Source organism: Pongo abelii, chromosome 2 (assembly GCF_028885655.2).
Source record: "Pongo abelii isolate AG06213 chromosome 2, NHGRI_mPonAbe1-v2.0_pri, whole genome shotgun sequence".
NCBI classification, from domain to species: domain Eukaryota; kingdom Metazoa; phylum Chordata; class Mammalia; order Primates; family Hominidae; genus Pongo; species Pongo abelii.
In genome coordinates, this window is record NC_085928.1 from 106,414,887 (window position 1) to 106,431,739 (window position 16,853).

Sequence of the window (16,853 nt, forward strand, 5' to 3'; positions counted from 1 at the left end):
CATGCACAGTTCACAGTAGGGTTTGTGCTCTTATGAGAATGCCACGACTGATGTGACAGGAGGCAGAAATGCTCGCTTGCCCTTCGCTCACCTCCTGCTTTAGTGCATTAATAATTAGTTTTCCTGTTCTTTCAATTTTCCTATAATTATAACTGACAGAGTTTTTAATGTTTCAATGAAATTTTTTTTTTTTTGAAACTGAGTCTCACTTTGTCACCCAGGCTGGAACACAGTGTTGCGATCTCGGCTCACTGCAACCTCCGCCTCCTGGGTTCAAGCGATTCTCCTGCCTCAGGCTCCCTAGCAGCTGGGATTATAGGCATACACCACGATGCCTGACTAATTTTTTGTATTTTTAGTAGAGATGGGGTTTCACCATGTTGTCCAGGCTGGCTTGAACTCCTGACCTCAGGTGATTTGCCTGCCTCAGCCTCCCAAAGTGCTGGGATCTCAGGTGTGAGACACTATGCCTGGCCTCAACAAAAAAAAATTTTTGTTTTTTTTGAGATAGGATCTCGCTCTGTTGCCCAGGCTGGAGTGCAGTGGTGCGATCTCAGCTCACTGCAACCTCTACCTCCTGGATTCAAGCAATTCTCCTGCCTCAGCCTCCCGAGTAGCTGGGATTATAGGTGCGCACCACCACCCCTGGGTAATTTTTATTTTATTTTTTAAATTATTTTTTGAGATGGAGTCTCACTGTGTCACTTAGGCTGGAGTACAGTGGTGCAATCTCGGCTCACGCAACCTCTGTAGTGAACCCGTCCTAGGTTCAAATGGTTCTCCTGCCTCAGCCTCCCAAGTAGCTGGGATTACAGGCGTGTGCCACCACGCCTGGCTAATTTTTGTATTTTTAGTAGACATGAGGTTTCGCCATGGTGGCCAGGCTGGTCTCGAACTCCTGACCTCAAGTGATCTGCCCACCTCAGCCTCCCAGTGCTGGGATTACAGGCATGAGCCACTGTGCCTGGCCCAAAATTTTTAAAAAATGACAGAGTGGCAGCCGGGCACTGTGGCTTACACCTGTAATCCCAGCACTTTGGGAGGCCGACGCGGGTGGATCACGAGGTCAGGAGATTGAGACCATCCTGGCTAACATGGTGAAACCCCGTCTCTACTAAAAACACAAAAAAATTAGCCAGGCGTGGTGGCGGGTGCCTGTAGTTCCAGCTACTCAGGAGGCTGAGGCAGGAGAATGGCGTGAACCTGGAAGGTAGAGCTTACAGTGAACCGAGATTGCACCACTGCACTCCAGCCTGGGCAACAGAGCGAGGCTGTCTCAAAAAAAAAAAAAAAAAAAAATTACAGAGCGGCTGGGTGCAGTGGCTCACGCCTGTAATCCCAGCACTTTGGGAGGCTTAGGTGGGCAGATCATGAGGTCAGGAGATGGAGACCATCCTGGCCAACATGGTGAAACCCCATCTCTACTAAAAATACAAACATTAGCTGGGTGTGGTGGCACGTGCCTGTAGTCCCAGCTACTCAGGAGGCTGAGGCAGGAGAATTGCTTGACCCCAGGAGGTGGAGATTGCAGTGAGCCAAGATGGCGCCACTGCACCCTAGCCTGGACACAGAGCGAGACTCCGTCTCAATTAAAAAAAAAAAAAAGATTACAGAGCAATTGCAGTTTTTCTCATTAATTGTTATGATCACTTTGCATGGTTTCAGCGTGCATTCTTACTTTTAACAGTTTTGCACTATCGTGTAAAACGAAAGCTGCCTGTTTGTAAACTGTGGAAAGTTTAATTTTTCTTCTTAGTTTTTAGGGGTACCCCCTAACTAGCCTTTTCTTTGCAGAGTTTGTATATGCATCTCTAACAAAGTATGTTTCTTTTGACAAGTTTTGCTTTTGAAAAACTTGGACTGATTGCAAATAATATTTGTAGAAAATATTCTAAAAGTAATGCAAAAAGGAAATATCCTTAAAGCTAGTATTAAGAATAATCTCATAGGAAGGAAGTTTCATGTGTTTGGTGTTATCTCTCTTTTTGGTAACAGTTTTGTTGAGATATATTTTATATACCATACAATTCACCCACTTAAAGTGTACAATTCAGGCCAGGCGCAGTGGCTCATACCTGTAATCACAGCACTTTGGAAGACTGAGGCGGGTAGATCACTTGAGGCCAGGAGTTCGAGACCAGCCTGACCAACATGGCAAAACCCTGTCTCTACTAAACATACAAAAATTAGCCGGGCATGGTGACACGTGCCTGTAATCCCAGCTACTTGGGAGGCTGAGGCACAAGAATTGCTTGAACTCAGGAGGCAGAGGTTGCAGTGAGCCGAGATCTTGCCTTTGCACTCCAGCCTGGGTGACAGAGCAAGACTCCATCACAAAAAATAAATAAATAAATAAAATGTACAATTCATTGTTTTTTGGTATATTCACAGACATGTGCACCATTAGTGCAGTAAAGTCTAGAACATTTTCATGACCCCCAAAAGAAATCCCATATTCTTTATCAGTCCGTAATACAATAAACCACAAGCCCCAGGCAACCATGAATCTACTTTCTATATAAATTTACCTACTCTGGATATTTTATATACACAGATTAATATAGTAGGTGGTCTTTTGTAACTGTTTTCAGGGTTCACCCATCTTGTAGCATGTATTAGGACTTTATTCCCTTTTATGGCTGAATAATATGGCATTGTATGTATGTACCTCATTTTATTTATCATTTATTTGTTGAGGAACATTTGGGTTATTTCTGCTTTCATATGGTAACTCTGTTTAACCTTTTGAGGAGCTCCCAGACTTTTTCAAGGTGGCTGCACCATTTTATGTTCTCATTAGCAGTATATGAGGGTTCCAGTTCTTGCCACATCTAAAACACTTGCCATTCATTACCTTTTTTTTTTTATTTTAGTCATGCTACTGGGTGTAGGATCTCATTGTGATTTTGACTTTCATTTTTCTGGTGACTAATGTGTTTATTGGCCATTTGTATATTATCTTTGGAGAAATGTACAGATTCTTTGTTCATTTTTAAATTAATTTGTCTTTTTATTATTAAGTTGCCAGGGTGTTTGGTATTTTAGATACAGGTGTGTGTGGAAAAAACAAACTCCGTTTCTCCTACTGCTGATATTCTTATAGCACCCTACTCAAAGCAGATGTGTGGGGATTTCTCCCCACCAGCAGGCAAGCAAGCAGTCATTTCTGCAGCTGACAGCCACTCAATTCTGACATAATCAACCTGGAGATAGCATCAAGATTCCACAGGTTGAGGGCTCAGTTTCCAAGACTGCCTCTCCCCACACTTCACATGCCAGTTGTAAGCTCCAGCTTATTTTACCTGTGCTTCTGACTGACTGGCTATAAATTGGTGTTCCCATTTATAGCCATGGGCTTAACTTGCTAGAGCAGCTCGCAGAACTCGGAAACACGTTTACCAGTTTATTACAAAGGATATTTTAAAGGATACAAATAAATAGCCAGCTGAAGAGATATATAAGACAAGGTCTGGAGAGGTCCTGAGAGCAGGAGCATCTCTCCTGGTGGAATTCGGGTGTGCTATCCTCCCAGGACTTTGTCTGTGCTTATACTAGTACCATGTTGTCTTGACTATTATAGCTTTCTGTAGTATGTTATGAAAGTGGAAAGTATGTGTCCATCAACCTTGTTTTTATTTCAGGGTTGTTTTAACTATTCTGGGTCCCTTGAATTTCCATATGAATTTAGGATTGATTGTCAATTTCTACAAAGAAGCTTGGTGTGATTTTTGTGTATTTTTTTGGACACAGGGTCTCACTCTATCACCCAGGCTGAGATGGGGTTTTGCCATGTTGCCCAGGCTGGTCTTGAACTCCTGGGCTCAAGTAATACGCCCACTTTGGCCTACCAAAGTGTTGGAATTACAGGAGTGAGCCACTGCGCCTGAATCTGTAGATCAGTTTGGGAAGCATTGCCATCTTAGCAATGTTAAATCTTCTGATCCATGAACTTGAATGTCTTTCCATTTATTTAAATCTTCCTTAATTTCTTTCAGGAATTTTTTTTTTGTATTTTTCAGAGTATAAATTGTTCACTTCAGCCGAGCACGGTGGCTCATGCCTGTTATCTTAGCACTTTGGGAGGCCAAGGCAGGTGGATTACCTGAGGTCAGGAGTTTGAGACTAGCCTGACCAGCATTATGAAACCCCATCTCTACTAAAAATACAAAAATTAGCCGAGCGTGGTGGCATGTGCCTGTAATCTCTGCTACTCAGGCGGCTGAGGCAGGAGAATCGCTTGAACCCGGGAGGCAGAGGTTGTGGTGAGCCGAGATTTTTGTGCCACTGCACTCCAGCCTGGGCAGCAGGAACAAAACTCCATCTCAAAATAAATGAATAAATAAATTGTTCACTTCTTTTAAGTATTTTTTTATGCTATTTTAAGCAGAATTGTTTTCTTAATATCATTTTTGGATTGTTGACTCAGGTACTTGGTGCATTTAAAATACAATTTTATTGGCTGGGCATGGTGGCTTACACCTGTAATCCCAGCACTTTGGGAGGCCAAGGTGTGCAGATCACCTGAGGTCAGGAGTTCAAGACCAGCCTGGCTAACACAGCAAAACCCCATCTCTATCAAAAATACAAAAATTGGCTGGATGTGGTGGCGCACGCACGCCTCTAATCCCAGCACTTTGGGAGGCTGAGGTGGGCAGATCACAAGGTCAGAAGTTCAAGACCAGCCTGACCAATATGGTGAAATCCCATCTCTACTAAAAATACAAAAATTAGCTGGGTGTGGTGGCGCATGCCTATAGTCCCAGCTACTCAGGAGGCTGAGGCAGGAGAATTGCTTGAATCCGGGAGGCAGAGGCTGCAGTGAGCCGAGGTTGCGGCACTGCACTCCTGCTGGGCAACAGTGAGACTCTATCTTACAAAATAAATAAATAGGCCGGGCGTGGTGGCTCACGCCTGTAATCCCAGCACTTTGGGAGGCCGAGGTGGGCGGATCACAAGGTCAGGAGATCGAGACCGTCCTGGCTAACATGGTGAAACCCCATCTCTACTAACAATAAAAAAAATTAGTTGGGCGTGGTTGCAGGTGCCTGTAGTCTCAGGGAGGCTGAGGCAGGAGAATGGCCTGAACCCGGGAGGCGGAGCTTGCGGTGAGCCGAGATCGCGCCACTGCACTCTAGCCTGGGCGACAGAGTGAGACGCCGTCTCCAAAAAAAAAAATAAATAAATAAAAATAAATAATATGATTTTGTCAAATTTAAAACCTTAAGATCCTATTGGCTTGTAATAGCAAGGAGTAGAAGCGTGGATTGTAGAATGTTCTTATGAAAGTTTTATTTCATCAGTGGCTTTTAAGCACTTTGGGGTCAGACTTTGAGCTGTTAGTGATTGTTTTTGAGCTGTAGTCCTTAGAGATTCCAAACTGATGACTGCATATGTCACTTGTATAGTCAATGTGACTGGTTTTCAAAAGCCCTTTCAGTTATAGAGCCAATGACTAGGCAACAGAAATGCCTTTCATTTATATCATTCTTCTGTTTTCTTGGTGCAAAGGGCTGTAGTTAAGAGGAACAGTTAGATTTTAGTGGCTTACCAAGTTGCTTTAGAGGAAGTCTGTGAAAGGACTGTTGAGCCAAACAGTGTTCAGATTAAAAACCAGTCTGTTAGCAGGACAGAATCCTCCTGCAGGTACTTTGTTTAACCTTTAACTTAGTGCAAGAAGAGTTCAAGCTATGACTTTTCAGATTAAATCTTAAATTATGTAAGCATGTTTCTGATAAGGATTGTTTTATCATCTGCATCAGAACCATTTGGACTCCTTTAAAATGCAGATTTCTGGACTCCTACCTAGATTTACTAAATCAAATTCTGAGAATAGAACTTCATAATCTCTTTTAAACCACCTTTCCATGGGATGTCCACGTTAAAGTTTGAAAACTACTTTTATTTATTTTTGGCATCCATATGTGTTTATTGATATAGTTTCCCACTCATCTTGAATCAGGGTTCTTTCAGTGCTGTCTCTATCTGAAGGAGAGCCTTCCTGTAGGCTGGCAGAGGACAGCAGAGCAGCCAGACACAACAACTACTATTGTGCATGACTGATGACCATGGTGATTTTATAGCATCCTGGGCATTTCACGTTCAGGAAGTAAGAATTGGGGCTCTGCACCAGGCACTTCTTGTGCTTGCTCTTTTTTTCTGGAGAGGGAGGGAGATTCTTTGTGAGAGGCCTGTTCTCGTGAGGGGATCGTCAGCACTGGAAAACTGAAAACCAGTTTTAATGGTACCACTTTCTGTTAAGAGACTGATTTTTACCAGGACTGAAATTTTCAAATTATGACTCACTGCCAACTCTTTTTTCTGTTGCTGTTTTTGTTTGTTTGTTTTTTTTGAGACACAGTTTACTCTGTCTCCCAGGCTGGAGTGCAGTGGTATGATCTCGGCTCACTGCAGCCTTTGCCTCCCCAGGTTTAGGTAATTCTCCTATCTTAGCCCTCCCAAATAGGTGGGACTATAGGCGTGCATCACCATGCCTGGCTAATTTTTGTATTTTTTGTAGAGACTGGGTCTCACCATGTTGCCCAGGCTGGTCTTGAACTCCTGGGCTCATGCGATCTGCCTACCTTGGCGTCCCAAAATGCTGGGATTACTGGTGTGAGCCACCGCACTTGGCCTATAGCCAACTCTTAAAAGCAAAACAACACTAGAAGATAATGGAATAGAAGATTTCAGTAGGCCAGGCGCGGTGGCTCACGCCTGTAATCCCAGCACCCTGGGAGGCTGAGGCGGGCGGATCACAAGGTCAGGAGATCAAGACCATCCTGGCTAACACGGTGAAACCCCGTCTCTGCTAAAAATACAAAAAATTAGCGGGGCGTGGTGGCGGGCGCCTGTAGTCCCCACTGCTCGGGAGGCTGAGGCGGGAGAATGGCATGAACCTGGAAGGCAGAGCTTGCAGTGAGCCGAGACCACTCCACTGCACTCCAGCCTGGGAAACAGAGTGAGACTCCATCTCAAAAAAAAAAAAAAAAAAAAAAATTTTCAGTGCATTGTACATAATATGGATGAGTATTGATTTATAAAACTTCTGTTTCATTTATATATGTGTATGTGAATATGGATCATAATATAAATTTTTTTTTGCCATGGATGGTAATAAAAAGAAAAAAATGAAGACTTGAGAATTAGAAAAACACATATTTTTCTTTCCTTCACTCTTTCATACATTCTTTTGCATCTGCCATGCTCCTGGAACTGGGATAGGTGCTGGGTGAGCATCCAAATACTCTGAAAATCCTCACTCTTTTTTTTTTTTTTTTTTTTCTTTTTTTGAGATGGAGTCTTGCTCTGATGCCCAGGCTGGTATGCAATGGCGTGATCTCGGCTCACTGCAAACTCCACCTGCTGGGTTCAAGCGATTCTCCTGCCTCAGCCTCCTGAGTAGCTGGGATTATAGACGCCTGCCACCATGCTCGGCTAATTTTTGTATATTTAGTAGAAATGGCATTTTGCCATGTTGGCCAGGCTGGTTTTGGACTCCTGACCTCAGGTGATCCGCCCGCCTTGGCCTCCCAAAGTGCAGGGATTACAGGCGTGAGCCACTGTACCTGGCCGAAAATCCTCACTCTTGAGCTCACAGTTAATAGAGGGTAATAGGCACGTAAATAATAAAGTTGTATAGTAGAAGCACATGTCATATATCAACTGTGTACTAGAAGTACATATCATATAGAGTGCTCCTGAAGTCATGGCGACTTTCATAGGGATGGAGGTAGGTTGAGGGGTAGGTATTGAAAATATGGAAGCTGGGTGCTGTGGTTCACACCTGTAATCCTAGCACTTTGGGAGGCCAAGGTGACAGGATCGCTTGAGCCCAGGAGTTTGAGACCAGCCTGGGCAACATGGAGAAGCCCTGTCTCTACAAAAAATACAAAAATTAGCCAGGCGTGGTGGCACGTGCTTGGAGTCCCAGCTACTTGGGAGGCTGAGGTGGGAGGATCACCTGAGCCTCGGGAGATCGAGGCTGCAATGAGCCAAGATTGCGTCACTGCACACCAGCCTGAGTAACAGAATGAGACCCTGTCTCATAAATAAATAAATAAAGTGAAAAGGTAGAGAAGAAGAATAGCATTTTAATTATTAAGTGTGAAAGAATTATTTTAGTATTGAAGATGGACAGTAATTGATATAAATCATTTTTGATTTAGTATTCTTTTCCACTCTTATTCATATGTTACTCATTCTGTTGCAGCTTTTGAGTATATAGGATCAATCCAGCACATGAAGAGATAAAGGGAGGTTCTGTAGCTCTTGTGACAGCTTTTCCTATTCTTGGAGGGACCCTTTTTTACTTTCCTCAGAACTTTATTTACTAGAGTTTATTTCCTTTTTAGATTTTATTTCATGTTGATGCTAGTATTCTTACTGGATGTATTCTGACCCACTAAGAATCAATGACAGGGTAGGGAGGTGTAGCTGAGATTTGGGGAGAGCCTTATGCATTTCATAGGGGTCCAAATTCTGTATCTGATTTTTGGCTTCAGAATACTTTTCAGGCTGTAAGCCAGTAACCTCATTTTAGTCTTTATCTCTCAGCCTTATAGTCATCTTTTGTTTTATCTTACTGTAGGCTAACATTCACCATTAGAAAGACAGCTGGTCTACACACCAGAAGATACTATATTAGCTTTCATTGCTTATGTTTGCCTGCTGCAGGCTCTTTTGTTTACATCAGCCACCTTCACTCATTTGGTTTTCATATGCATACTGATACATATAAACTTACGGAGAGTCACTCTAAACAGTGCTCTTGATCTATTTTGTGTTTCTTAGGTGTTTTAGCTCAGAGACTGGTACTGTTTACATAGAAAGAACAGCCTTGTCAAGGGTCTGGAGGGGCATACCCTATGTCAAAGCATTTGGCCATAGCTCTATACATGACGATATCAAGAAGGCGCCCCCTTGGACCTACGAAGATAGAGGGCACATTCATGTACTTTGAGTACACAGAAATATGATAAATGATGAACAACAAGTATTTTTAAGAATTAAAAAACAGGAGGCATAAAGTTAATAGGAGATGAATGCTTAATGTGTGGCAGTTTCACTTGTTACATTTGAGGGTCAGGTTGGTAGTGGTGTTGGTGAAGGGAGCTAACTGGTTACCCAGCCTGGATGGGATTGGGTGGCTATGGGTGGAAAAGGTGGGAGGTAGCGTTATAAACAATTAAACTAGTGTTTAATTGTTAAAGGCTATTATCATAGCCTTTGACTTTTCAATCTATTGAATGATCATTTAGCTTTGCATAGAGCTGGCTATAAAGACTGCTGTGAGAGACAATATTTGGTAGTAAATTAAGAGTTGGAGGCCTGCCACTTTACTAGCTGAGCAATCTTAGGCAAGTTATTTAACCTCTAAGTGCCCTGGTGTCCTCATTTTAAATGGGGTTATCTATGTCCTAGAGTTGTTCAACATATTAAGCGAAGTAATTTATGTAAAGTGATCAGAATGGTCTCTGGAATATAAGTCTGCAATAACTCCTGTTTTTTTTTTTTGGGACGGAGTCTTACTCTGTCGCCCAGGCTGGAATGCAGTGGTGGGATCTCGGCTCACTGCAACATCCACCACCCAGGTTCAAGCAATTCTCATGCCTCAGCCTCCCGAGTAGCTGGGATTACAGGTGTGTGCCACCACACCTGGCTAATTTTTGTAATTTTAGTAGAGGCGGGGTTTCACTATGTTGGCCAGGCTGATCTCGAACTCCTGACCTCATGTGCTCCGCCTCCCTTGGCCTCCCAAAGTGTTGGGATTACAGGTGTGAGCCACAATGCCCAGCTGGCTGTTCTTATTTTTATTTTTAGTCTATTGAGACAGGATCCCACTCTGTTGAGTGAGTGCAGTGGTGCCATCACGACTCACTACAGCCTCAACCTCCTGGGTTCCAGCAATCCTCCCACCTCAGCCTCCTGAGTAGCTGGGACCACAGGCACATACCACCATGCCTGGCTAATTTTGAAATTTTTTGTAGAGATGGGATCTCCCTGTGTTTCCCAGGCTGATCTGGAACTCCTGGGCTGAAGCAATCCTCCCTCATCGGCCTTGCAAAGTGCCAGGATTGCAGGTGTCAGCCACTGCATCTGGTCTAGTTCTTATTTTTTTATATAGGTTGGAGTTTCTTTTTTTTTTTCCTTTTTCTTTTCTTCTTCTTCTTTTAATTTTAATATTTTGTCATTTTATTATATTGCATCTCCCACTGAAGAGTTGTATATTTCTTGGGGTCATATTGGAGAGAAATCCTTTTTTTTTCCCCCATACAAATCAGACCCAAGGTAGGTTTAGTGTTTGGACTGTAATATGAAGTTTGCTTTTTAATTGTTAAAATAATGATTTTTTTCTTGCATTAAACAATTCTGAAAGTTTTTCCTTTTGTTCACTTGTAGCCAGACACCAAAGAAAGGGGGAAAACTGTAGAATAAGTTATTATTTTTTTTGACAATGTCTCTCTGTCTCCCAGGCTGGAGTGCAGTGGTGCAGTCACAGCTCACTGTAGCCTTAACCTCCTGATCTCAAGCAAACCTCTCACCTCAGCCTCCCAAGGAGCTGGGATTACAGGCATGTGCCACCATGCCTGGCTAATTTTTGTATATTTTGTAGAGACAAGGTCTTAGTATGTTGCCTAGACTGGTCTTGAACTCCTGGACTCAAGCAATCCTCCCACCTCAGCCTCACAAAGTGCTGGGATTACAGGCGTGAGCCACTGCACCTGGCCTAAGTGAAAAAAAAAAAAATTTTTTTTTTTTTTTTTTTGGTTACAGAGTCTCTGTCGCCCAGGGTGGAGTGTAGTGGCATGATCTCAGCTTAGTGCAACCTCCCCCTCCAGGTTCAAGCGATTCTCGTGCCTCAGCCTCCCAAGTAGCTGGGATTACAGATGTATGCCACAACGCTCAGCTCTTTTTTTGTATTTTTAGTAGAGACGGGGGTTTCACTATGTTGGCCAGGCTGGTCTCGAACTCCTGACCTCAAGTAATTCACCTGCCTTGGGCTCCCAAAGTGCTGGGATTACAGGTATGAGCCACCGTGCTGGGCCCCGAAGTGATTTTTTTAAATGGTCAATGTGTGAGCTGATTTTTCCCTATGATTTTCTCTGTTCCTTTTCCTTGCCATAACAGTAAAAATAGATCTGGTTTCCTGGGTTATCACAGCTTTTAACAAAAAGCTTTTTGATAAAATTAGCTGTTGGGTCAGTGGGATGAGATCATTCCTTTCTAAGTAGTGTGAAATGTCCTCTAAGCATTTGTGAGACAAAGGCATGCCAGATAGGCTAACCACACAATAAGCCTAACTCTGTGGTTATGTTTAGGGCAGGAGTGTGAGTTTTCTGTGTAATAGAATACTACTGATATGTAGAAAAAGGTGAAAGGTACTTGGCACAATGTGTATGCACTCTGGTTGGCCACGTGTAGAAAGAGATTAGAATGATAAAAGGGCTCAGGATACACTTGATATGAGGGCATAGGCCATCATTATCTTCAGATGTGATTAATTAACTGAAAATTGAGTAGCTCCTCGTCTATATTTGGATTAGTGCATCTTTAATTAAAAATTCTTGGCTGGACACGGTGGCTTACACCTGTAATCCCAGCACTTTGGGAGGTCGAGGCAGGCAGATCACCTAGGGTCAGGAGTTTGAAACCAGCCTGGCCAACATAGTGAAACAAATCCATCTTTACTAAAAATACAAAAATTAGCTGGCTGTGGTGGCGTGCACCTATAATTCCAGCTACTCTGGAGGCTGAGGCAGGAGAATCACTTGAACCTCGGAGGTGGAGGTTGCAGTAAGCCGAGATCTTACCACTACACTCAAGCCTGGGTGACAGAGCAAGACTCCCGTCTCAAAAAAATAAAAAATAAAAATAAAAATAAAAAAAATTCTTAAGGACAGTTTGAAACTGGAGGGAAATCATAATGTACTTTAAAATGGTTAATTGTATGTTATGTAAACTTCACTTCAATTAAAAAAATTAAGGACAACTGGAAAGAAAACTAATATACTTACTTTTCTGTTTGTACAAAATACAATTGTAGATTTAAGAAGCTTTAACCAGGGCCTCAACTTTCACATCATAGATACTGACTGTAGAAGCATAGTGCGATAACTGATAGTTATAGAAGATAAAAATCCATATGAGGAGGGCATGCCATTTTAAAAAGGAGAGCTATGTGATGCTATTTCCAATACATAGATATAGCTGGACTCACCTTCTTTATCCCTGAGAAACGAAAGCGTTCTAAGTTAGCATAGGAAATGATGATCAGAATGATAATACCTCCTACCTTTTCCCCCTGCTTCCTGATTTGGGATATAGGACAGAAAAGAAATTCTACTTTTAGTTGAGAACTCAGGGATGACTTTGAACAAATATATTTGTTAATCTCCTTGGACTTTTTCTCACTTTTAAAATAAGGAGGTTGGATTCAAATGCCCTTTCTAAAGTTTTGTGATTTGGTTGGAAATATTAGATGTGCACATCGCCAAGTTACTTTGTTTTGTTTCTGTGTACATGAATAAGCTTTTATTAGACTTGGTCACTGTTGTCTCTCTCTGATCAACAAGGATAAGTTAGCTTCTAAGAGTACCAGTGGTAGAACTTTAAGATTTGAAGCTTTAACGAGAGTCAGCTAGTTTGCAGTGATTAGAGACTTGTAAGTTAATTGATATACATACTTTTTTCTGTATTTATTAAGTTTCTCAGGGGAATTGTAGATTATTTCAGAGTGCAGTTTTAGGTCGTGGATCAGATTTAAGTTGGAAGTAAATACTGGTTATTACTAGAATTTTTGTTTGTTTTTGTTTTTTGTTTGTTTTTGAGAAGGAGTCTTTCTCTGTCACCCAGGTTGGAGTGCAGTGCCGCAATCTCAGCTCACTGCAACCTCTGTCTCCTGGGTTCAAGCAATTCTCCTGCCTCAGCCTCCTGATTAGCTGGGATTACAGGTGCCTGCCACCACACCTGGCTAATTTTTTTTTTTTTTTTTTTTGAGACAGAGTCTTGCTCTGTTTCCCAGGCTGGAGTGTAGTGGCGTGATCTTGGGCTAACTGCAACCCCCGCCTCCGAGATTCAAGTAATTCTCCTGCCTGAGTCTCCCTAGTACCTGGGATTACAGGCGCACACCACCATGCCCATCTAATTTTTTTATTTTTATTTTTTAGTAGAAATGCAGTTTCACCATGTTGGCCAGGCCGCTCGCGAACTCCTGACCTCAATTTTCATACATTATTATTAACTAAAGTTCATAGTTTATTTAGATTTCCTTAATTTTTACCTAAATGCCTTTCTCTGTTCTAGGATCTCATCTAGGATACCACATTATGTTTAGTTATCATACTTAGCTTTCTCTTGGCTATGACAGTTTCTTACACCTTCCTTGTTTTTGATGACTTTGACAGTTTTGGGGAGTACTGGTCTGATATTTTGCAGCGTGTCCTTCAGTTGGGAGTTGTCTGATCTTTTTCTCATGATTAGACAGGGGTTATGCTTTTTAGAAGGAAGATCACAGAGGTAAAGTGCCACTCTTATCACATTATATCAAGGGTGCATACTATCAAATCATGTCAGCATGATTTATGTCTCTCTCTGTGTGTGTGTGTGTGTGTGTGTGTGTTTTGCTTTATCACTCAAGCTGGAGTGCGGTGCTGTGATCACAGCTCACTGGAACCTCCTGGACTCGACTCAAGCTTCCTCTCAACTCAGCTTCCCAAATAGCTGGGACCATAGGCACATGCCACCAAGCCCAGCTAATTTTTTTTTGAGAAAGAGTCTTGCTCTGTTGCCCAGGCTGGGTTGCAGTGGCACGATCGTGGCTTACTGCAACCTTGGCCTCCAGGGCTCAAGTGATCCTCCTACCTCAGCCTCCCGAGTAGCTGGGGCTACAGGCACTTACCACCATGCCTGGCTAATTTTTTTGTTTTTTTGTTTTTTTTTTGAGATGGAGTCTTGCTCTGTCACCCAGGCTGGAGTGCAGTGGTGCAACTTGGCTCACTGTAACTTCCGTCTCCTGGGTTCAAGCGATTTTCCTGCCTCAGCCTCCCAAGTAGCTGGGACTACAGGCATGTGCCACCACAGCCAGCTAACTTCTTGTATTTTTAGTAGAGACAGGGTTTCACCGTGTTAGCCAGGATGATCTCAATCTCCTGACCTTGTGATCCCCCTACCTTGGCTTCCCAAAGTGCTGGGATTACAGGTGTGAGCCACCGCGCCCAGCCTAATTTTTGTATTTTTCATAGAGATAGGGTTTCGCCATGTTGCTTGCCCAAGTTGGTGTCAGAACTCCTGGCCTCAAGTGAACCTCCTGCCTTGGCCTGCCAAAGGGCTGGGATTACAGGCGTGAGCCACTGCGCCCAGCTGATTTATCACTGTTGATATTAGTCTTGATCACTTGGCTTAGGTAGTATTTGTCATATTTCTCTTACCCGCCCCCCCCCCATTTTCATATTGTACTCTTTAGAAGGAGGTTACTATGTGCTATGCACATGTAAAGGATGAAGGGTTATGTTCCACCTCTTGGAAGTGGAGTATCTTGTTATTTGGAATTATTCACTGAAGACTTGCTTGTTCTCTCTCATTTATTTATTCAGTCTATTGTTTATATTGTTCCAGCTTTGGTCATTGGGAACTTTTTTAGTTGACTCCTCTGTAATTGACTTACCCCTATCTTTTTTTTTTTTTTTGAGATGGAGTCTTACTCTGTCGCCCAGGCTGGAGTGCAGTGGTACAATTGCGGCTCAGTGCTACCTCCACCTCCTGGGTTCAAGCAATTCTCCCGTCTGAGCCTCCCGAGTAGCTGGGATTACAGGTACCCACCATCATGCCTGGTTAATATTTGTATTTTTTATGGAGACGGGTTTTAACCATGTTGGTCAGGCTGGTCTTGAACTCCTGACTTCAGGTGATCTGCCTGCCTTGGCCCCCCAAAGTGCTGGGATTACAGGCCTGAGCCACCTCGCCCGGCCAACTTACCCCTATCAATATATTTTTTTTTTTTTTTTTTTTTTTTTAGCACTTCCTAACTTTCTGGAAATACAAGGTATTTCAGGCTCATCTTGAATATTTTGTTCTCAGTCCTAGAATTAGTCATTTCTCCAAAGAGTCTTGGTTTCTTTATCAGAGAATGGTATTAGAAACCAGCATCTGGGTGTGAGGTATGCTGTTGCTTTACTGGGGTGTCCCCTGAAGATTTTAATTAAACTTCATCTGAGTTTGAAAGGACTGGAAATGCTGTGTTTAAATTTTTTTTTTTCCTAATTGAGACAGGGTCTCACTATGTTGCCAAGACTGATCTCAAACTCTTAGCCTTAGATGATCCTCCCACCTCAGCCTTTCAAAGTGGTGGGATTACAGATGTGAGCCACCACACCTGGCCAGAAATGCCATATATATAAAATATATAATATATATTACATGTGAATATATAATATATAATACATAATATTACATATGACTATATAATACATATATTATATATATATATTTTTTGAGATGGAGTCTTGCTCTGTTGCTCTGTGCAGTAGCGATCTCGGCTCACTGCAACCTCTGCCTCATGGGTTCAAGCGATTTCCCTACCTCAGCCTCCTGAGTAGCTGGGACTACAGGTGCGTGCCACCACGCCCAGCTAATTTTTTGTATTTTAATAGAGACGGGGTTTTACCGTGTTAGCCAGAATGGCCTTGATCTCCTGACCTCGTGATTCTCCCACCTCAGCCTCCCAAAGTGCTGGGATTACAGGCGTAAGCCACCGTGCCTGACCTACCTCTTTTTACTACAATTTTATTACTACTGGAACTAGATCTTAAAATATCATGTAACATCTCTGCCATTATACTAGTTGTCTGTAGCTACATGTATGGAATTTTAAACCATTCAGATTACTACCTTAGGAATCAGTATGCATTCTTGCCTTTTCCATAAAGCAGAGGTGTCAGGACCAAGCTTTTCAGGTCATTGACAAAACTGAAAAAGGAGTTAGTGATTATTGCTTCCTAGGGAAGTAAGACTTAAAAAAATATGCATTTATTTATTTATTTAGAGACAGAGTCTCGCTCTGTCACCCATGCTGGAGTTCAGTGGCACCATCTCGGCTCACTGCAGCCTCCACCTCCTGGGTTTTAAGCATTCTCATGCCAGCCTCTCGAGTAGCTGGGATTACAGGTGCCCACCACCACACCTGGCTAATTTTTATATTTTTAGTAGAGATGGAGTTTCACCCTGTTGGCCAGGCTGGTCTTGAACTCCTGACCTCAAGTGATCTGCCCGCTTTGGCCTCACAAAGTGCTGGGATTACAGGTGTGAGCCACCCCACCTGGCTTATTTAATTTTGAGACAGTCTCACTCTGTTGCCCAGGCTGGAGTGCAGTGGCACAATTTCGGCTCACTCATCCTCAACCTCCCAGACTCCAGTGATCCTCACACCTCATCCTCCCAAGTAGCTGGGACTACAGGTGTGTGCCACCACAACCAGCTAACCTTTTTTGTATTTTTTATCAAGGCAGGGGTTCGCCATGTTGCCCAGGCTGGTCTTGAACTCCTGGGCTCAAGCGATCTGCCCGCGTTGGCCTCCCAGTGTGCTGGGATTACAGACCTTTGCCACTGTGCCTGACAATTTGGATGTGTGAATGAAGTTCTGATTATGTTCTAAAGGAATTACCACTAGTTTTGCGGTACTTTTTTTTTTTTTTTTTTTGAGAAGGAGTCTCTGTCGCCTAGGCTGGAGTGCAGTGGCGCAATCTTGGCTCACTGCAACCTCCGCCTCCTGGGTTCAAGCAGTTCTCTGCCTCAGCCTCCTGAGTAATTGGGACTACAGGCACCCGCCACCACGCCCAGCTAATTTTCGTATTTTTAGT

The 16,853-nt window shown here is 42.9% G+C and overlaps 1 protein-coding gene across 45 annotated transcripts in view; it reads left to right on the forward strand.

Moving 5' to 3' along the window:
- Positions 1-16,853, forward strand: part of MAP4 (microtubule associated protein 4) — a 228,772-nt gene that overhangs the window by 37,712 nt on the left and 174,207 nt on the right. For 23 of the 45 annotated variants that reach the window (XM_054550401.2, XM_054550373.1, XM_054550374.1 and 20 more), the window contains exon 2: positions 14,688-14,809. In XM_054550401.2, coding sequence (XP_054406376.1) covers positions 14,688-14,809 — 122 coding nt within the window. 45 annotated transcript variants of the gene reach the window in all.